The sequence below is a fragment of the Rousettus aegyptiacus genome, unplaced genomic scaffold (assembly GCF_014176215.1).
Source record: "Rousettus aegyptiacus isolate mRouAeg1 unplaced genomic scaffold, mRouAeg1.p scaffold_m13_p_2, whole genome shotgun sequence".
Classification (NCBI taxonomy): Eukaryota; Metazoa; Chordata; class Mammalia; order Chiroptera; family Pteropodidae; genus Rousettus; species Rousettus aegyptiacus.
The window spans coordinates 16,396,882-16,420,250 of record NW_023416295.1 but is presented as its reverse complement, the minus strand read 5'-3'; the positions used below and the strand labels follow the sequence as shown (position 1 = coordinate 16,420,250).

Here is a 23,369-nt window from a genome sequence, read left to right as displayed (position 1 = left end):
TGATACTCTCGTCCTTGAACATCAATTTCAACTTGAACTGTGTGTCCCACATCCTCAAAATGCTTGTGTGCACTCCTTTCCCCAAGTTATCCAAGTAAATAACCATAGGTGCTTTTGAGGAAGGGCTCAAGGAATCATCGCCACATACACTCACAGTGGTCTCGTACAGCCCTCCTTCTCCAGGATCTGGCCTTTACTTCCATCAGCAGTTTCTGGGTTTGGAAAGTAGCCAAAATCTGTAAGCTTAGCTAGAGGTTATAACTCTGTATTGGGGTGGCTGTACCCTACCTATCTCGTGATCAGCCATCCATCCTTGAGATCTTTTGATGGTATAGCTTGAGCAATACCCTCAATGGCTACCCACCCACTTTGATTCTAGGGAGACCATGTTCTATTAACCATAGCCAAATCTCTCCGTAGGCACCTCTTAGACCTAACCACTCATGATGAAAATCATGCCCACTTTGCTTCTGACAGGGAGGCACTGCCCCTGGGCCTCTGTTCTTCCTTCTCCATTGTTATCAGTGAGCCCACTTCTGGCCAATAGGGCTACCCACCGAGCGTCTCAGTGATGCTGGGACCCCTTCACCGATACTTTCCTATCACTTTGGTCAGTGTGTCCACTGTGCCTTCCTGGGTGTTCCCTTTAAGAAAACATACATACTTTAATGTTTGCTACAATTATATACATTAATAGGAAATCTGGTGTTTGATCTGCTAATTACAGGTGAACATTGAAATAAATATTAATATAAAAATGTCCATCCATCTACCCCATGAAATCGCCTTGCATACACAGATGAACCTTTGAGAAGTACCACAGTACTACAGGTCAACACGGAGACACATTGAGAAAGGAGGAAAAACCCCCAGCCACCTGCACTTCTGTGTAACCCGGTTCGGCTGAGCACCTTGTGACTTCTGAGGTGGTCTCTGCAGTCACCCTCGAGCCTCTCTCATGTACTGCAGTGTCCACTGGACTTGAGCACAGATCTGCCCCTCGACTAGCTTTAGGATGAGGGGATGTCCTTAAATCCACCTCTTAGTCGGCTTCTTTACCCTTTAATTTAAAGGGATCATGGAAAGAACATCTGTTTCTTCTTATTTCTTGGAAATACAACACACGTCCAACTGAAAAGTAAATACAGAAACCTTTTAATTCCTTGAAAAAAATTTCCCAGATAATTCCATGTGTTTTTATAATAATAGAGACGATCTTATCCTTACTCACCATTCATTACCAAAAATGAAGACCATAGTTACAGTTTATTCTCCATAAATGCAAACGATCTCATCTATTTTGACATCAAAACATACAGAAAAATAAAACACAAATTCCAAAGACGATTTTCCAGTTTTATATTTATTTTGTTTGTTTTTCATTGTTTGTTTCACTGTTTGTTTGTATGTTTACCTTGCAAGAGCCCACGGAAGTGAGAGAAAATATCTGCAGGCTAATTTTAAAAACATGAAAGCGATTAAGCACTGAATATAAAAAATAGGACTTTTAGCTTATTAAGGAAGACTTCTCCTGAAACATCTGTTCAATTGCTCTGCAATGCATTAATAAATGGAGAATGTGTATTTCCTCTAACAAATAATTTAAACATTGTATATACTACAAAAAGAGCTAGTCAGGATATGGAAATTTTCAAGTCACAATCCCCTGGAACAGACTAAAAACAAGTTAGCTTTAAACCTGAAGTCAGAAGAACAAAATCTGTAAAATTAATAATATTGCTGTTGTTCTCAGAAATCTACTGATGACCCCTCCAATTTTCAGAATTTCCAAATTCTGAAAATCTTTTCAATAAAAAGGACCATGATTTCTTGGCAAGCTTCTTGCTTAAGGGGCAAGGAACTTGTGAAGCTGGACTTCTCAGTCTGTGGAGAGAAGCAAGCTGTATTGGCAGCATTGCTCCATTTTGAAAATCATCTTCAGAATAAAAGTCCTTCTTCAAAGCAACACTGCCGGCAGAGCTTCAAGTCTGCACTAGAGGGCCCCAGGCAGGTGCAGCACTCAGCCTATTGGCCAGAAACAGATTAAAGAGAAGAAAGTGGAGGTCAAACATTTCTTTTTACAGATGCTATCCTGGATAAAATATCAAGAGCTTTTGGACTAGAAATGGACGTTATGCAAAAAAGAGGTAACCAGATATCAGTAATGATGAGTTAAAGATGCCCATATCACAACTGAAGAGTTTTTTTTATATGTAGCTGCAGGAGTTCTGCTTGTGATCACTCTATTTGGAACTCACATCTGAGCAGCATTCCTAGACATTTCTATTATCTAGTACCTCAATATTTCTGAATAATCATAACTGATACTCGGAATGATGCCTCTGACACCTTCCAAGGTTCTACAGGGTCTTCCAAATTAAAGAAAGGTCACGAAGTACCTGGTATGATTTTGGTGTTAGCCTACATAACATAACAATCATTTAAAAATTGGTAATCCATATTTGGGCTCAATGATAGCTCTCTCCATTAATCTTATCGTTTTAATAACTAAAACAGTCCATTTTCCCAGTAGGATTAATGATCAGGGCTTATTATACGACCAAAACCAAAACAAGGGCAATGGGTTCTTGGAATTAATCATCCATGATGAAATATCCCACTGAACAACTCTTTGATGCAACATCACCAGGGTGTTTTAATGCACCTTGAACATCTCACAGCGTAAAAGTACTCCCGAAGACCAGATATCCAAATCCTTAGATTTTCGTAGGATTCAGAATGATTTTTCATCAAGCCCTCTATGTGTTCATTCTCATCTACATGCATCTGTCCAACTCTGGTTGGCTGCTGAGTTCCAAGGGGAGAATTCCAATTCTGCCTCCTTGTCTCTCCTCTAGGGACTTGCAAATGGAAGGCAGTGCGGTTCTCCCTAGCCATCTGCCAGGCACGGCACCCCAGGCTTCTTGGGGTAAGTTCGACGGGCGATTTTAAAGAACTCTTCTGCAGCATCAAGAGCAATGAGACGGTCCTGCCAAAAAAAAAATTAAAAATAAATGTGTTGTCAAGATGGGAACCAAGCCATGTCGATGGGGAAAACCAATCTAACAACAACAAATTCCACCCTAGAAGTAATGAGTACATATTTATCAGTATTTATCAAATTTCCTACAGATTTACAGACACACCTTAATCCTTTACTTACATTATCCAAGAAACATTCCACCACTCCTAGAGTCCTTTCAAATTCTTTTTCAAACTTAGGTTATGTAAACAATATTTCTCACACCTCTGACCTCCGAATGGTTCGAAAAGTAGAACTGTCTGAAAATACAGATTCTTGAACCACAACCCAAGCCTCATTGGCCCAGAATACAATCCAGAAATATGAACTTTTAAAGTCCTCTACGTGATCCTGATGCTGCTGGCCCCGGAAAACCAGTGCATAAGACGCCAGCAGCATGACACCTCATATTGTGTCGTTGCTGGTGGTGGTAGAACGATGAGTATATGGAATAAGAGAAAGACAAAAAAATTTAAAGCCAGATTGAAAAAAAAAAAATGCATCCACTTACCACAACAAAGAGATATCTCTCTGAGAGCTCCCAACTTGTTGGAAAAATAGTGGTCTCTTCAGCCAGTTTTAACAATAACTCTCGAGCTTTCTTTGTGTTTTTAGAATCGCTGATGGTGCTGAGTTTCGTCACTGACAACAAGGAGTCTGCTTCCTTTTGAAATCCTAAAGTAAAAAATATTTACCTGTCATATAAAGTTGTCTGAGGAAATGACTGTCCCACAGTACCGTCCCGGCAGGAGATTAAGGGACCCATATGTGGATTCTGAACAAATATCAGAAAACTGAAGCCAAAAACAAAGCTCCATATGTTGCTTCCCAGCTCACTGGGACCGGAAGGCCCTGTATTAAAATCTGTTTGATGTTTCTTTGTGTTTAATTTTCTTTGTTAACTTTTTCCTCAGAGTTAAGCCTCACATACTCACCCACTGACTGCTCCCAGTACTTTTTTTGGTTTGAAACCCTCCTCCCATTCCCTCCTCTTCACCCTCTCCCCTGTCCCCAGAATTCCCACCTCCCCTTGCAGTGTGGCACCACAAAGGGGCACTTCCAGGTCCCTACTCCTCCAAGCCCAGATTCCCTTCCCCAGAATATGGTTGGCTGGTTAAAATTACTTACCCAAAGGTATAAAAGACTTAAAGATTTAAACCTGCCTGGAATAAGTTATATTGTAAAAATGGAGACTATTAAGTCTCAACAATATTGGGTGGGTAAGAAGGAAAGCAGAAGTCCGCCTCATCCTATTATATCCCAAGTAAAGCAACAGGAGCTAGCAACTTGGGTACCCACTTTTGAAAAGTTATGATGCCAAGGTGTCATGCTTTCTTTCAAAGCAGGACTGAAGACTCCAAAATTGATCAATTCATTTTTTCAACATTAAAATGGGCTTATTTTATAATGTGAAGGCCATGTTTGTTGTACCACAACGCTGGCAGAATTAAGAAAAATCAATATCCACTATTTACTCTAATGCCACAGGTATTTTCCCCAACTTTGAAGCTTTTCTGTCTTCTCGCCCTTCTGAATGTTTATAATAAATTTTACACGCACAAAAAAGTTATTTCACAAACAATATTTCTTCCAATCTGCCTGATTTTATAAAGCTATTACTAATCGGCCAATCACTCCCCTCTAATTCAATCAACACATAATGCCAAAAAATTTCAGTGATGGTGTCCAGATGATTCCAGTGCCCTGCGCTACTCCATCCTGAGGACAGATGGAATAACACATGGCAAAATGTGTCCTCAAGACATGGGCTTGTGATAACAGAAATATCAGATGTTCGTGCTGGGGGATACAGGAAGAAAATGATTACAGGAGCCTTAAGTAGTCGGTTATTGACATTCCTTTTGTATAAACCACAGTGATGAAAATGAAGATGAATAATCACAACTGCTTATGTTTACCATTTCAAAATCACTCTTGGACTCACCTAAATCTTCCAAAATGTGTTTCCATCTATTTCTCACTTCCCTTCGAATCTGTCGCAGGGTGTAGATATCATAGTTGAGTTTTTGCCACTCCTGTAGTAAAATAAAAATTCAGTTTTATTTTTATCCTTTGGCCTAAACCTCTAACTCTCAAACTTAAGCTGTAGTTCTCCTCTTCACTAAACTTCTAAGCATATCTAAAAAGAAGCGGATATGGGTGAGATGGAGTTGACAGAAATATGTCAGCTACCAATTCTGGAGAATCTGCTATGCAACAGGCGATATGACGCATTACATAAATTGTCTTAATTAAACTCCTTACATGACCTAGTCTCTCAACCTCGGTGATCTCATCTGCGAGGCAGAGAAAACAATAGTGACTATTCCATTTAAGATGGTTATAAAGACTAAAGGTATGAAAAAGTACAGTAACTACACCAGGAGCACCAATAAAATCCATGTATTATTACAGCCATTTTATAGATGAAGAAACTAAGGCCCAAGGAGGTTACCTGGCTAATCCAATATCACCCAGCTAATAGGATTCGAATTGGCATTTGAATCCATGTCTGAGTCCCAAGTTCATGAGAAAAATGTGTCTTCCTTGGTTATCAGGATAAAGGAGGCTTAGGAAGCTCGAATTTCTTGATTCCCAGCCAATGTTTCCTCACTGTATGTCGGCGTCACTCTCTCTCATTTGCACTCCCATGACAAGCCTTCAGCAAAACTATCGTAAGGTGATCATTCTGAAAACTTCAGTCTTATGGGTCGTAGATAATCATGGTGGCCCCCAAACAAAACTTGACTCTTTCGGGAGCATTACTGAGCTCCTTTATTGAGCTACGCATTCCTCTAAAATGTCACAGAAATTTGTCTTTAAGGAGCCGTATCTATATAGAAGAGCCATGTTATTATAAGGTTTAACTTTTCCTCTTAGCAAAAACACTAACCACACACTTATCCTAAAGCACAACTTAAAAGAACGTCATTCTAAATGCTCAATTTAAGACTCAAGGTATACGATATTTTGACGCTTCTAACTGAAAATGTTTCAGCGATGCCATTATTGTCCTACCAAGCTCTTTTCAAGGTTTGCCTCGCTCATTGCTAATCACCTTTCAGGACTGGTGAAGAGAAATCAATTTAGCTGGCATTCACAAATGTTTGTACCACTCAAAAAAGAAAAGCTCGCAAAATAAAGTGTTTCGTTACGACTGTATTCTAGATCTGTATCTTAGGTGATGCCACCAGAAGGTCATGGATTCCAGCTATTTTCTAGAAGTCAGGAAGCGGAAAATTTGAGCACTCTTTGCTGGTCCTTTTTTTTTTTTTTTTTTTAACAAATACATGTAAACACGTATAGAGATTGGGCTCAGAGATAAAGCCTGTGGCCCTAGAAGAGAGCAAGGTTAACTGGTCATCTCAGAAATACACAACCGTGACCTCATCCTTAACAGCATGTTAAAGCACACCTGTATTGCCCCCTGGAGAATGTATAAGTCATGGGGGGGTGGGGAGGAACTTAGGTATTTTCGCTTTCATTGGATGGGCCTCATGGCACTAAATAGGCCATTTGGCATACAGCCTCTTGGCGAAGAGCATGAGTACTAGAGCCAGACTGCCCAGGTCTGGATCCCAGCTCCAATATTTAGTAACACCTGACTCTGGGCACATTCATGACTTTGTCTCATGGCCTCATGTCCAATACAGGAGTAATGATACTACCTTTTCCTCCCACGTACACTTATTGTGAGACCCAAATGCATTAATGCAAATCCCGAAAATGGAGTCTGGTGTACATTCGTCTCAAATAGCGTAGACACATTTAAGAAACAATCCTCCCAGACTCGGGATGGTTTCTATTACAAGGACTGAGGACATTATATACTATATCATGCAGCATCTCATGTGTGAGGACCCCCACAAGAAAAATTTCTCTGCTCTTGGCATCACGTATGGTTTTCCATTCCTGAAAATTGCTTTATCTTTCTGGACACTGTAAATTTTGTAAGTGATCAGTTTCCAGGCTTACCTGAAAATGTAGAGTTATTTCATGAAAAATGTAGAGACATTTTTGAATCGCTGAAATCTTTGACTATTTCTCTGTCCTTACTCATGTTCATTCTTTCTTATCTTCTAGTTTGTGCTATTTCACTGCATTCTCATGTAAGTTGCATTAAGTCTTTTTTGATACTAAGAAGAATACAAGTAAATAAAACAATTCACAGAGCAGTGCTGTGCTTATTCTCGACGACACTGACCCTCTTCCTTGCTGGACTAAATGAAAAGTGATCCGACTCCTAATCACGTGTGATTAGAAACGCCACACAATCAACACACAGAGTTGGCTCACATATTCACACAACCTTAAATTTTGTAACAAACCACTAGGTGGCTTCATTAACTTGCGATTCAAGGTCCCTGCTCATTTTTCTTTTGGCTTCTTAGGCTGATGGCTCAGAACTGTTCCCTCAACTAAATGTAGCCAAATCTCTATTTTTCAGCTACCCGTTCATCATTGGTTGATCCAGGCTTCAGACTTTTTTTAAAACGCTCTCTTCCTCCTCACCATCTTTCAGTCATTTTGCTATTCCTAGATACCAACACTGAATGTTATACAAATTCATTCAGTGTCAGTGTCTGTGACTCTGATACTGATGGAAAAGCAACAATATGACAGGTAAAAATCTGCTAAGGATGGACCCACACATGATGCCTTAACTGACTTGCACACAATAGGGACTTCTTCAGGAAATTAGGCATTTTCTATATTCATATTATTACTGTCTTTGGACAGAATAGCCATGGATAATCATATCAAAGTATCTGTATGTTTTGTGCAAAATTTAAAGCTCTAAAAACAGTAGAGGCTTGGGTAGGGTTCTACCCAAGAATTTGGTTTTGATAAAATAAATTGTAAGAGGGAAATTTGAATTCCTCTTTAACACCTGACCACAAAGAATAGAACCTAAATGTGACAAATGAAAAACTGTGATGTACAAAATCTGACCCACAACGAAGAAAACTAACTCACCTATTCTCTGGTCCTAGAGAAAAACAAGTCTTGGGATGTCCTGCAACTTTTAAATTGTAATGACTTTTTAGACAAATAATTTGAAAGTAACAATTAAAGATCAGTTAAGATACCTGGGAACCAAGTCAAACTGAAAAGCTTATGATTGAAAACAAATCACGGAAGATGCTCATAGCTGAACTCTTGAGGTTTTTCTCCTCTCTAGTCATTGGCTAAATCAGAGTAGGGCTGCTAGATAATAAGGTTGAGGCAACAATACGAAAGGCAGAACAAAACTCAATCTCCTACAACCATCCACAGCTAGTTCTCCTCTAGCTTTAGATCCCACGAGCTGGCTTTGACCTTGAGTTCTGATTTAAACTCCTGGGATCATTTTCTCACACACGAAATTAAAACGTTTTATTCTTATCTATACTATGTTATTGTGAGATTGTGGATGAATGGACAGTTAAAAAGTACCTCTTATTTCTTGTTAAAAAGGTGATTTACACATTTAAAGAAATATACTCTATCAACAGGTTACACATATTTTAAACCATCTTAAACTCTTGAGAACAACTTCAAAAGAGATCGATATATTTTGAATTATAAAAAATAACAATCCTATAAAAAGAAAAATTCAAAGAGAACAGAAGGGTATAAAATGGAAACTATAAGTTCGCTTTCTCATCTTCTAGTCTTTTTTTCTCAGAAGTAGCCACTTTTGAACATGTCTTCTTCCCTCCTCCCCTTCCCCTTCCTTTCCTCCACCTGTGGTAGCTTACACTTCCAATTCCTCCCGTATTAATTTTAAAATTCTTTGTACTTTCTGCTATGTTCAAAGCATAATTTAGCGCTCTCGCTCTCGCTCGCTCTCTCTCTCTCTCTCTCTCTCTCTCTCTCTCTCTCTCTCTCTCTTTCTCTCTCTCACTGCACAGGAGAAAAAGTGAAGAGACAGATTACCAGTAGTACTCATGATCTAGCTCCTGGAGTGGCACCTTGCTGCCCCAAACTAAAGCTGGGTTCTGAGAATAAGGAAGAAAGGAAGATGCGGACACTGGGGCAGCTAACATGTCTGCAACTAATATGCCTGCCACGAGTAAATATTCGAAGTTTGCTTCCACGACATCTCTATGCCCCTTCTCCATCAATCTATCAAGTTCACTCAGACCTTCCTTTGGAGAGAGCAGTTACATGCTCAGCTCTAAGAGTGTATACTGATTGGTTTAAACCATAAGAACTCAACTTCAGCTGTATATTAGAATCATCCAAGGAGCATTTAAAATACCAATACATTGGATCCACTCCCCGAACCAATGAAATCAGAATCCTTTGAAGGGGCACCAGGTATGAAACCCAATAACTTAAGCCAACAAACATATCCATGGGCTCAGCAATGGACACATAACCCAACTCAAGCCAAGGAAATGCAACAAAATCTAGGAAGCTTCTGGGAGCAATCAGGAGCAGTGTTCTCTCTTCCAACAAATATCATGTGAGCGTAGAAAATCTAGAACTGTGCCCATCACTTTTACTACCCTGAGAAGAGCCTAAGGAAGAAGTCAATACTCACAGGAGGACAAATATGGAAGAATCAGAGAGATAGAGCCTAAGGACATCCTGGGCCTCAGGATCAAATCTCACTTGAAGTCAATCCTACTTCTGAAACTCTGTTATCTAATCCAATTTCATTTAGGTTCAAACAACTGGAGTTCTTTTTCTGGTCCTTGCATCTGGAAGATTCATGTTACAAAGTCCACTCATTGAATACATAAACAAAAAAAGAAACTATAAATACTACACAAAATATTATCTCATATTTTCCTACGTCTAACCCCTGGGGGAAAATGTTCAGCATATATATCTATTCAGCTGGGAGTGTCCCAGGGTGGCTAACGGAAAATGCAGTGTTACTGGCTTTGCCGGGGTCTGACCCTTTCTGTCCCAAGACTGCCTTAGGCAATGCAGTAGACATAACAACAGTCCTTTTCTGCATCCAGAGATTGCTTCATGATGCCTTCCTTGTCCATCGGAGCAGAGCTTCTCACCTTCACAAGACTTATTACAACAGGGGAGACTTATTACAACAGTTATATCTAACTGGCTGAATTCTTCTAAAGATCCAGAAGGAAAAGGTCTAACTATATCATTGGCTTAACCACTCGGCTCCCTCACTTAAAAAATATGTTGACTCCATCTGGCTGATCGATGATCAATTCAAAGTCAACTTGTGATTCAATAACTTTGAGCCAAAGTCTATTAACCATCTAAAACCCAAGCATTAGGATGACCTTCCTTGTCTTATGTCTTTCTTGGATGGTAAAAAGTCTTCACAGGAAAATGCTCATACACAGGCTGAAATCTGCTTCATCTTTTTCATGCCATACCCCAAGATCTGATCATCGCAAACCGAAGTGTTCCTTAGTATATTTGATCTGCATAAAAACTCAGCCAAGAAGGTCTTTCCCAAATTATTTGTGAACTTACGTAACTCTCCCCATACTCAACCACCAGTAGAAGTTAAGCCAGAATTCAAATCTAAGTGCATCTAATTCCAAAGCCACATACCCTTAAAAAATAAATAACTGAAAGGAAATAGAAAATAATGAATAGTTATTTTTGCTTCCTAAACCCAGGTCCTTTTTCTTATGTATTTATTGTTTGCTTAAGTTAGTTAATGTGTTCATATAATTCACAATTCTAAAGGACTAAAGGCTCTGTTCCCCACCCACTAATGTCATCTCTACAAGTAATTAATTTTACCAATTTCTCCTATACCCTTCCATTTTTTCCATAAATGGTAGAATAGTATATCCTGTACTTTTCACTTCATAATAGATTTTAGCAGTCATTCTATATCAGATATAATGTTGCAAATTCTTCTTTAACTTTACTTTTTGTGTACCTGACATAGACAGAAACAGAATTATAATAAACATATGTATTTGTTTTACAGAAAATGATCCCCTAAAAAATTACAATATTTTCCTCAGTGTACTTTAAGACTCAAAAAAGTCTTAAGATATTTTGCTTCCTAGTCATTCTTTTCTAACGTCACCATCAAAAAGTATTAAGTAACCACAGCGTCATGCACTATACATATCCCTTTGGGAATTTCCACTTCAGCTCAACATTGACATTAAAAGAAGACACCATATAACTGTTCCTATAACAATAATGCATTACAAAAATTAAACATCTACTTTAGGGAACTAGTAAGTAAATAGTAGCCAAATATTTTTACTTAAAAGTGATAGCTTCTTAGTAAAATGAATTCTTTGAACACTGTAACTATTATCTTTCTTTTCAATTTTCAGTTAATTCATATCATCTTATTCTACTTTCTACTTAAAATGAATAGAGATTCTCTAAAAAAGAAAAATCATATTGACTGCTTTTCCAATTTTGCTTTTTTTTTTTTTTCATTAGGTATATAGCAGAAAATATCAGATAAGTAAGAAAGACATGTAATACATGAGGGAGGGGAGTCTGGATTTTAACAAGCAGATCCTCCATGTTTGCTTTTCACAGAGAAATGTGAGATGGATAACGCAGAGTAGGGTAGTTTTGCAGTGACCAAAGAGTCCTCAAAATGGCCGCTGTCAGTCTGGGAAAAGATATTTAATAATGTACAATAAGGCTCAGTTCTGAGGCCTTGTCATCATGTTTATCAGTGACCTCGTGATGTCAAAAGTCACTATAGTAGGAGGGATAGTTAATATATGGAATGAGAGAATCAAGATGTGAACCATGTAACAAATAAGACCTATGGAATAAAATTTACAGGTCAAAATTTATTAGAAATAAACAAAAATACACCCTACTCTTAGGCTGAAAATATCAACACAGTCAAAGTACCGGATGAAGGGACCTGCCTACACAGCAGCTCACTCAGGCTAGTCTTGGTGGAAGCCAGGAGAAAGGTCAATGTTAGAAGGAACTTCCTATCCAGAATGAGGCTTTGTAAGATAATGAGCCCTCCATCACTAGAATGCTGTTATAATTTCTAAACTTTATACAAAAACATACTATATAATATATAATTGCTAGAAATATAATCCCTATAGGTTCTTTCAACATAATATATTTTCCCTGTGTCACCTGACAAAGTCCAAAAAGGATTTAAAGGCACTTACAGAGAGAGAAAGAGAGAGAGAGAGAATTGATTGATTTACAGAACAGCACTTACTACTTCCTAGCTATTACTAAGCTCTTTACATGTGTTTGCTTGGTTACTTTTCATAGAATGATGTTTCTCTACAAGATGGATATTATTATAACATCCTAAGAAAGAGAAAACAGGCTCAGAGAGGCAACGTAACTTGCCCAAGTGTGCACATGTGTAGTGAGACGCTGGGATTTCAAACCCAGGCAGCCTGGTTGCAGGGTCCAGGCCCTTAGCCACTGCTCATACTACCTCTTCAAGCAGGAAGGGAGGGTGGCTGAGCAAGGTGGGAAGCGAGGAAAGGAAGTAGAGCAAGAGGACCTGAAAGAGCAGTTGATCAGAGAAAAGACCAACCTGAAGCCACCGCAGCTGTGCCTGAAGAGGAATTAAGAAAACACAATCGATATTTTGAGAGAAAACAACTTTTCTAGAGGCAAAGCAGTCCCAGGCTCTAGCCAAGAATTTTGCCGAAACCAAGAACACTCTCAGGCATCAACTCGCTGGCAGGTTGTGCTCCAATCCTTTTGGGGACTTCAGTTCCGTCCCCCCTTTTTGGAGCAAGTGAAAGAACAACCCCCGTCCACTTTTCCCATCCCTTTCTTCCCCTACTCCCTTCTGTCCAGCTCATGGACACTTCGACTCTGAGGTCTGAGAAAAAGACAAAACCATTCCCTTCAAGATGCCGGAGTGGTGAGCAGTAAGGCGTGGCAGACGATGCAAAGGCCTTAGGACCGAGGGAAACAGGTCAGTATTTTGGAATGGGCTGTGCTTGTCTGCAACAGAGAGAGCTGTGAACCTCCCCCATGTTTCTGAAACTACACTTCAGGGTTCAGGCCTGAGAAAATCCCCAGGTTTCTTAGACTTACCTAAGGTATTTTCCTCTGCTCCTCCCCCCCCCCCACCCCCATGTACCACCTCTCACTTCAAAAGGAAACCAGCCACATCATCTTTCCTTGGAAAAGTCCCTGGAGAGCTTGCAGCCCTTTTCTCCCAGGCTTGCAAGATTACAGGGTTACAAGAGTGCCTACTTCAGAACCCCAGCCAAGTCCTCCACAGAGCTCAAGTGACAAACCACGGTTTCGCTGGCTCACATGACGGCCTCCCTCCTCCCAGAGCTAATCAGCTGGTACCTTTGAACAAACAGCCAAAAGCTTGAAATTCATATGCCAAATCCAAGATAGAAAGTATGTTCTGAGGAACTAGCTCATTCGTCCTATGAGGCAGCTGGTCTCGCTGACGCCAGCAGCCAAATGCCCTGCCCTCAACCTCACTACTTCCTCAAGCTCCAGCCCATTCTCCATCCCTCCCTGCATTGCCCAAACGGCTTACAAGGGGAGCTTCCGCTTGCTGCTCTCGCTTCCTCCTCATCCCTTTACTCACCAGCCCCTAGCATCAGCCTTTTTCAGATCCGCTACCCACGGAAAGTACTAAGGTGCTTTCCTTGCCTTCCTCACGTCACTACGGCCGAAATGGGGGTGTCTCATAGTCCTTTCTGAAGGCCCTCGCCTTTTCTAAAGCATTCAGTCCTGATGATCATCCCTTTCTTAACGTGCCCCTCTAGGCTTCTGTAGGAAAGGAGTGATGGAATGAGCATCTACTACAGACCCGATGAGTACAGCAGGCATGGACTCCGCCACCACTCGTGAGGTGGCTCAGAATCCCCAAACGTTGGAGGAGAGGTCCAGCGTCTTGCCTAGGGTCTTTCCACAGTAGGTCTGTCTGAAATCTGCTGTCCGAAGTGCATGCTCCAGCAGGTCTCCCTCACTCCCTTCCTTCCTCCTCTGCTTCTTCTTTTCTGCCCTCCTTTCTTCAAGGCTCTATCTTGGGTCTTCTCCTTATCTCCATCTCCCTAGATAATTTCTCCTCATGCCTCAAACTTGTTGTCACCCCAAGTCTCCTTCTTTTGCCCTGACCCCAAGCCTCAGCTCTGGATTTCAATTCGCCCCTTTCTGCTGGGTGTCTCCATGGGGATGGACCGCTGACCACGCTATTCAACAGTCTGACGCCCCCACCAGCCTCCCCAGGCCGACATCTTCCCTCTTCTGCTCCCAACTAGGTTATCTGCTCTCGCTCCCCTTCAATCCCACCTTCTGAATCCAAACCAGTCACCTAATCCTGTTGGTTCTCCCTCTGTCACCGAATTCCCCTCCTTCTTATTCCCATTGCCTCAGCCTTAATTGGCCTGAATAGCTGCAATACTGGTCCCTCTGCTTCCAGAAGCTAATGTCCCCAATCTCCCTCCAACCAGCTGTCTTCCTGAAGGTGAGACTGGGTCGTTTCCCTCCCCGAATCTTCAGTGGCTCCGCACCACTTTCTGAATGAAGCTGCACTCCCGAACAGGCTCTCCAAGATATGACCTTCCAGTCTTGTTCCAACCATGTCCTTCTGCTCAGTGTGCTCCTGCCACATGAGACCACCGGCGTGCCTGTGACCATGCCTCACTCCACCACCATCTGAATCCTATTCACTTTTCAAGGCTCAGCTCAAACGCCACCACCTTGAGAAACTTTCCCGTTTCCTAACAGCTGAAAGTAACTGCGCCTTCTTTTCGAATTCCTCAGCCCCTCTATGAAAACTGTCGTAGAGTTGTTTACTATATATCCATTGTTATGTAGGTGTTTGCAATGTCTCCTTCACTACTGGATTGCAGGCTCCATGAATACAAGAATCTGATCCATCCATGTATTATTACGCAGTCCTCTGTATACAGCAGGTGTCCCAAAAGATTTGCTGAACCCAAATGAATGTGACAATCACTTAAAGGTGACTTTCTACTGGTGACTGAGTGCCGATTTTCAATCTAAAAAGAAGCACTAAATCTTAGAAAAAAGCTACTTAGACTCTAATTCATGTACATAAACTTGAATAAGGCAGGTTTATATAATCCCATGATTTTGATTCTCATATTTTTTAGAAAACGGAATACATTCAAGAAAGATGCAACAAAAGAAACAATCCGTTCACCTCTACTCTGTGCCTGATCAAGCATTCGATATATCAAAAGTACTCTTCACATATATATATATGTCTCTTTAAATGATACATTTATTCTAGGTCGAAGTTTTTGCTCTTGTTCTAGGTCAGAACACATGAGCATTGCAAGGGGCAACGGGACTGCATTAAGCCACCAAGTTAAGGATGTGCCTTACGGAGGCTGCGCTATGAGCAGACACATCTCAAGCCCTCGCTATGTATTATTATTCCATTCATCAGGAAATCTGATGAGACGGGTTTACGAATCCCTTTCTAGAAGTGTGTTAAGCGAGGCCGCAGGAGGTCAAACGACTCAGCTGAGACCGCACACCTATTAAGTGGAGAACCAAAAATTTAAACCCAAGTCTTTCCGACTCCAAACCCACGTTCCTCCCAGTACCCTGAGCTGCACTCAGTTAGGCCCAAACTTAGCCCACCACATTGTCTTTCCCTGTCACCGATGTAGAAACTGGGACACAAAGAGAAACGGGACATAACGGGCAGGGACTTTCATCCCAAAAGGGGCTTCTGGCACAGCCGGTCAGGTTTAGAAGACGGACAATCCCCGCATCCCTTCCCCTGCTACCCCTCACCACACACTCCTCACTGCCTAGCAGCGGGAGGCAGAACAAGGGGCAGGCTGGGGACACTCTGCGGGGAAGGAAGGTGAGAGTTGATTATGTAGAGGAAGCTAAGCGCTCCCTTTAAACACAGCTGGTTCTGGACAGTGTCAAGGCCACCTACCCAGAAGGAGCATCCTCTTTCAGGGCTATAAAAGCCTATTCTCTCCATCCACCAGACATGGTATGTAAGAAGGAAAGATAGGGTTGTGTTTCACTGTTCCTAGACAGCCGGTCCACTCATTAGCCCTCTGCTTCCACCTCGGCCCAGATGGCACAGGATCAAATAACAGAGCAGAGAAACTCAGTGTATTAGAGAATAAATAATAGACTGGATGAACCTTCCAGGAGGGGGTGGTAGGGAGTGGAGGCCAAGTAGGACACAGTGCCCAGGGACCTGGCACTCAGGTCTCTGGGGGCTCCAGGACTTGAAGGGCCTTCCGACACCTCCCAACAAGGGTTAACTTTACTGCTTCTGCCCAGACATCTCATCGTTCGGGAGCACTCACTCCAAGAAAGGCCTATCTGTTGGTAACTAGGGCTAGGGCAATGAGCCTTTTTAGGTGAGTAAATTAAACTCTGATGTGGTTCTCTCTCTCTCCCACTAGCCTCATCAGACCCACCAGTTCAGTGAGACGAGAACAAGCCTTTGGGTTACAGATTTGCTCCTGGGTCTCCTCCCTACTGACTGACCCTCCAGAGCTATCTATTTGCCTTTCTCTGAATCCCAGTGGGATTAGCTCGCTGCACTGACCACTGGCCTCTGAGTCCCCCACCCCAGATGCTGATACTTAAAAGATCATAAAGCGAAACCTTCCCAAGGTCTGGCAGCAGAGCCTCAAACCCAAATGTCAACTCGGAGTTGCTGCTGGGAGCACCATGGAAAGGTGCATCCTTACTTTGGTGGCTTAATGCCCCTTGCAATGTTCAGGTTTTCTGACCTAGAACAAGCCAAAAATTTGACCTAGAATAAATCAAATGTAAATGCCAAGTAATGCTTTTCCAACTCTCCTTGTTTATTTTTATTCCACAGCTCCGCTGGAGTTCTGGAAACAGACGCTTTGCAGCCAGAGGCCCCTGACCTAATTCTTTATCTGGTTTTAACCAGATTAAGCCAAGGGATAGCTTGCAGCTCCTGCTGGGGAAGTGTGCCCAAAAACCCATGGAAAGGGGCTGCTAAGCAATGAGATTTCAAGTCACTTTTGTCTAATTTGGGGGGTCCCTGCTCATGTGTGGCTTTAGATTTAGGAGAAGGGCCAGACTCAGGATGTGATTTGGCTAATGCTGCCAGTGGGAAGAAAGTGACATTGTTATTCCTAATCAACTAGTTGGAACCACCTCAGAGTTCTGCTGCTCCAGTCGCTGCAGGGGAAGAAGGACAATTAGTTGCTGTCACTGAAGGCAAAGGGTAAATAAGACTCGATTCCTGTGCCTGGAGAAGAAACGGGGACGCGGATTTCTGGCAAGATAAAAATAAGCAGTTCGCTCCATTACTTTAAATATATACCTTCCCATCAAGGAAGGCTGCTTCTTCAAAGTACTGAAGCAAATTCAGATTTAATGATGGACGATGGACTGTACGAATCATCATGAAGACATCGCAGAGATCTGGCTATCCCTCAGCATCCACCCAGCCCTGTGCAGGCCAATACAGCAGCCACTGGCCACACGGGCTAGGAGCACTTGGAGTGTGGCAAGGCCAAACTGAGAAGTGCTATAAATGTAAAATACACGATGCATTTTGAAGTCTTGTACCAAAAAAAGTAAAATACATCATTTAAGAGCATTTATATTAATTACATATTGAAATGATAATATTGTGGATATATTTGGTTGAAATATGTTATTAATTAATTCCACCTATTTATTTTAAATTCTTCAATGTAGCTACTAGAAAATTTTAAATTACTTCAGCAGCTCGTTTTTTTTTGTTTTTTGTTTTTTTGGATGGTGCTGATTAGATAATAATAATGGTTTAATTTCAAAGTGTGGCAAAATTTGCAAAGGGACATCTTGTTAGCCAAATCCCACCAGAAAAAAACATTCTTGTGTGGATTCTTATGCATTGCAGATTCTTTCCAGGTGATAGTATATAGTATTTATCTCACAGTAGGATTATGTACAGGTGATTTTTTTCTCCTATACGATCCAAACTTTCCACAATGGTCATGTACATCTTTTATAATCAGAACCAAAACTTTAAAATCCCTAAGAAGTATTCTTTTTTACAGCTTTCCTCATTAATGTAATCTAGTGTTGAATCATCTCCAAAATGGAAAAGTCTACTGATGGGTACTACTGTAATCTGAATTCATTTAGAAAAGTCTTTACTATAATCTGGATGGCAACTCACAAACTTTAGCTCATTTGATTTCAATGGATTCCATTAAATTGAATATCCCATTGATAAATTTCCAAGTTCCTGTGTGTGTCCCAGCATTTAACTGAAAGCACTGTTGCTTCTGTGGGGCATTTACTCTGTTTCCCAGGATCTGTGCCAGCTTCAAAGAGGAGGAGTGGGAGAACAGAGCAAGGACAAGGTCGTGACCAGGAAGGAGTTCCAGGTAGAGTCAAGATCTTTATTTTCGGGGGGGATGGGGGAATGGGGTGGGGGGGGGGCATTCAGCAGAGCCAGAGATAAAGGGAGAGAAAGGAAAAAGAGAAATTAAGAGTTATAATTTGCTTTTATAAATTAACCACCCCCCATATCTGAAAGTTCTCCTTTTTTTTTTTTAACCCAAATACTTCTTATTGTAGTGGTAACCTTTTTTTGTAATTACTCTTCCTGCATACCTTATCACTAGGGACCCTACTCACAACTGCTCTTTCTTTATTTGAAAGCTGTCCAATTGTTTATTTTTGCCTGACACTGAATAACTCTTCCTTTCCATCTTCACCCCTCCACCCCTATCCCCCCCCACCCCTGCCACCCCCAGAAAGGAGTTAAAGCAGCTGGCGTGGGATCCAGTCAGTGTGTGAGTGTGTGTGTGCACGCGCGCATTCCCACCACCAAGAGTTGGGGGTGGGGAGGGTAAGTTCCCAGGAAAATAGAAAGAAGGCAGGTGATCCTATCTAATTTCCTTATTGATTGAACCCCCTAGTAACTAGAGGAATGATATTTGCTCCGAGGAAGAAACGTATCTACAGAATGCCCTTAGCAGAATGTCTCTGGCCAAGGGATTACTTAGACTCAAGGCACCCATTCTTCAGGGTATGGCTCCCTGGAGAATGTAACTGTGCTACAAAATAATGAATAAGTATACAGTGGAGCTCTTGGTAATTTAAATGCTTTCCACTGTGTGAGATTAACCCAGTGAACTTCACTTAGACTCATCCAGTCAGAGATGCCTGTCCTGTGGGGAATGGGGGTCCCAGATCTCCTCTGTCTGCTTCATCTGAGCCTCTCACCTACCTGTGACTTTGAAAGTATTAGTAAAGCTTGATATTCGGTAAGATTATGACCATGTGAATCTGCTCCGACAATCTGTGTTTGCTCACCCCATCTCTCCCCAATCACTTGACTCCAACTTTCTAATTTACCTATATTTTCATTGTCTATGGGTAGACCATCTCTAAATCATCCACATGCTTTTTAAGATAAAGAGCTGCAAACTAAATCACTTTCCTAATCACACCAAGCACACTTCCAGCTGTTACACCCCTAAGACCACAACTCAAAGCCACACTGGACCTTCTTCTGCAAGAGGTACAAGACGCTTGTCTATGTCACCTGTCTATGACAATGGAATTCCTTTAATAGCTTGGAGTTATTATTTAAATTGAAGCCTTGAAAAGCATTTTCCTGACAATTCCAGTATCTCAGTCACTGTCCATTTTTATGCCCCCATAATCTTCAGCTGAGCCTCCAGACACTCCCTCCCCAATCCAAGAGTTTGGGGGTACTCTAACAAAGCCTTGAGTATGATGTAATGCCACAGCAGCAAGGAAAGACGATCTCTTAAGCAGAAGCAGTCCTGTAATTGCCTGGACACTCACCGGTTAACACATTGTTTATAACCACTCCAGTCTTTACTGGCTGTTACGGACACATGGATGACCCTCTGCCAAGCCAGCTGGGAAGCTGCCTGGTGAATACTGAATTAGGAAGCCATTTTCAGTTTTCAAGACCTCTGCCTCATCGGTCACCTGCCTGGTTCCTTGTAAATATGGCAGGCTTTCATTGATTCAGACGAAGCCCCTAACACAATTCCTGTGCATTTAAAACCCAGAATGGAAAAGGAAAACAGCGGTGTGGCACTAACCTGCGGTGCATTTCACGCATTTGTCATATTTGGGAATTACAGTGTTTTTTTTTTATTATTTGGACTCATCTCATATAATAAGTATACAGTCATTTTTCAAAAAAAAAAAAAATCAGTAAGTAAAAAAGTGGGTTTTTTTGCACCCATAACTGAAAAGTCCGGAGGAGTCTCTCCATTTCTAAAGAGGATCTCTTTCTTCCAAGGATCAGCAAGGAAACTCTCTTCCAAAGGGCTGTGACCGTCCCTTTCTCGAGAAAAATTAAATCCATACAATCGTTTCAGTCGAGTCTACTGAGCACCAAACCAAAGGCAAAGCTTGGATGGCCTCAAGCCAACTAGTAAATATTTTAGGGTTTAATAGATGAGAGGTCTCTGGTCACGACAACTCCATTCCTCCCAGTAGCACAGAAGCAGCCAAAGATGACACGTAAACAATGGGCGTGTCTGTGTCCCCAGAAAAACTGGATGTGCCCTGTGGGCTATAGTTTATTTAGAATGGGGAGGAAAACGTGGCAGGGAGGAATCCAGTCTACCTGTTTTATTCTCGGAAAGGTCCCCCGCCCTCATTCCAGGCATAGTGCATGCATCTCACTCAAAGGTCACGAATGAGGTCTAGCTCCTTAGGATGCAGATGCCAGGGAGGGCAACACGCAATGCGTCTGGGGTTAAAGGCCATATCGCTGAGCCATAGTTAAATACGAGGACTTCTGAAATATGTCCTCCATACTCCTCCTAGCGCTCTACAAAATAAGCAACCGCTTTACTTTTTAACACCCATTGCCAGAGCCCCAGGCAACAGAGCAAACAAAGCAGATGAGCTTTCCAACTTGCTCCTTCGAGGAGACTCATTTTTCCATACGATGCTCCACACAGAACCCCGACAGAAAACATATGTGAAAGTAAGTGTGCCTCTCTTCACTGGTCCTTCTCAAAGCCTGTAGGGTACTTTGAAGGGATGGTAAGGATCAAGGAAACCGGGCAGCTGAAGTGTGATTTTATTCATCATCTCCTACCCCCTCAGGACCTCTTGTTTCTGCCCCAATCCCTCCTCTACGTTTTAGTCCTGCCCAAATGCCCAGGGCCCACCGCTGCACTGCCCCTGTCCCACCCCGCGATCAAAACTCACCAGTCCTGAACTTGTAATGACTTACTATTAACAGGTACATTAATGTTTTTCCAAGATATGGCGAATTAGTCTCCGATAAAGAAGCGATGTAGTATTGCTCCCAGATATCAAGTTTCGAGTTTATTTAAAGGGGCTTTTTAGTAGCCCAACGCAGTGTTTTTGGAACTTTATGTGGGGTGGCTTTCCCAAAGATGCCTGAGAGGCCGTCTGAGACGGGAAAATCTGGGTTCTTACCGTTAACTTTGACAGGAGAAGTTTTAATCTTAGCAGTTTCCTGGTACGTTTCACTGGAGGGGGGCAGAGAGCTCCAAAGACAATAGAAAAGAAATTTGGAAACCACAGACATACACGCCAAAGCATCAACCTATGGTCAAGATCTCAGTCATGATGCCAACACAGAAGCTATTTTAAGGGTGTCAGGAACTGGGAGGCATCTAAGGTCTGACTCTTTTACGAGCTAACAAGTTCCCCTGCCAGTTTCATGTGTGCTGGCAAAAAACAAAAACAAAATACAAAAAAAAAAAAAACACAAACAAACAAAAAAAAAAACAAAAACACAAGATTCCTGGATCAGAGACAAAGGACTCAGCAATAGCAGATCAGCATTTTTTATGCCAGTTCTCTGAGACCCGATTCCAACAAGCAACAGGAAGAGGGCCAAGACACCTACATGTTCAGTATGCTGCATTACAGGAGGGGATCCTCGAATTTAGGAAATCTGAATCTTTTATAATGAGCCATAGGCCTGCCTGCCGTTTGCTCCAGAGAAAGAACTACCTACACCTCCTCGGGATGTTCACTATGAAAACATCCTTGAAAGGAGGGTCCAGAACGAAAGGCAGACAGAGCCTCTGCTCAGAACGTGCCCAGGGATCAAGACACCCATGGAGAATTATCTCTCAATGTGGAGGGAGGGGCTCCCAAGGAATGTGAGCTTCCCAGACTGAGAGTATAGGGGCCAGGGGCAAAGAACAAATCCTGTGAAGGGACAAATAAGCATTTACTATTTGTTCAATTCAAAAGAGCACCCATCCCTCTTGGAACAGAATTCAGAATCCTCGCCACGGCCTCCGGGGCCTTCACAATCTGGTCCTTGCTGGTCTTCCCAGTGTCGCGCAGTGCAGCGGCCACGCTGGCCTTCTTGCTGTTCCTGGCACATACCCACCTCGGAGCCTTTGCAGCCGCTGTTCCCTCCGCCTGGAATGCCCTTCACAAGGCTCACTCCCTCACCTCATCCAGATCCCTGCTCCCCAGCCCAGGGTCACTTTCTATTCCCTCTTACTGTCTCATGTTTCTTCAAAGCGCTTATCACAACCTACTTCGTATTCATTTGTTGTTATTCTCTCCTCGGTAGAATGTGAGCTCCGAGGGCAGACCCTTTGTTTACTGCTATGCCCAAAGGTCTACATCTGACCACCAAATAAAACAACTATGTTTATTCCTATTAATGACATGCCTGCCTGCCTTCCATTACAGGTTTAATTGTGTCCTCCCCCCCCCAAAAAAAAATCCCTCCACCAAAGTCCTACCTCCAGCACCTTAGAATGTGACTTTATTGGGAGATAGGGTCTTTAAAGAGGTAATCAAATTAAAATGAGGTTATTAGGGTGAGACCTTAACCACTATGACGGGCATCCTCACAAGAAAGAGACATTTGCCATGATGAGCAAGGTGTCAGCTGCCATAATTGGTTAAAAACAATATGTAGGGTCAACTGCTACCAAAGCCTGGAGGCGGAAGTTCAACAGCAAATCATCACTCTGGGGAGCATCTGAGATCTTGTTCCCCAGCATATGTTGACAGTTTGGCTCAAATAAACTCATATTAAAAAATATATATATATCACTCCAACACATTTCAGTATGTGTTCTCTCCAGCTGCTATATACCCAAAGATGTTTTCTCCAAACATCATTTTCCAACAGGCAAAAGATAAATACTATGTCATGGACTAGAATATTCAGGTGAGAACTGAGGCATCAGTGAAACGCTCTTGATTTCAAACACTCAACAATCAAGAGCCGAGGTTACACGTGAGCCGGAGTCCGTCCTTACTAATGACCAGATATGACCCTGTGTCCGCTGAGACATTCCCACAGAGGCAAGCACAGACAGAGGTAAAAATATTCTAGCAAGCAAAAGAAGGAAAAGGATGGATGAAACTATCAGAGAGCGGCTTGCTTCCCTCCCCGACTGTTTTATGCTGCCCTGCCCTCGACTTTCTGCCACTGGAGGAAGAATCTAAG

General features: G+C 42.1%; 1 protein-coding gene across 2 annotated transcripts in view; it reads right to left on the bottom strand.

Moving 5' to 3' along the window:
• Nucleotides 1-1,132: 1,132 nt before the first annotated feature.
• MREG (melanoregulin) overlaps nt 1,133-23,369 on the bottom strand; it is a 52,061-nt gene continuing 29,824 nt past the window's right edge. For both annotated transcript variants that reach the window (XM_016156805.2, XM_036236938.1), the window contains exons 3-5: nt 4,968-5,058; nt 3,534-3,697; nt 1,133-2,989 (exon numbers count right to left, since the gene is read on the bottom strand). In XM_016156805.2, coding sequence (XP_016012291.2) covers nt 2,891-2,989; nt 3,534-3,697; nt 4,968-5,058 — 354 coding nt within the window. In that variant the 3' untranslated portion in view covers nt 1,133-2,890. The remainder of the gene's footprint in view (nt 2,990-3,533; nt 3,698-4,967; nt 5,059-23,369) is intronic.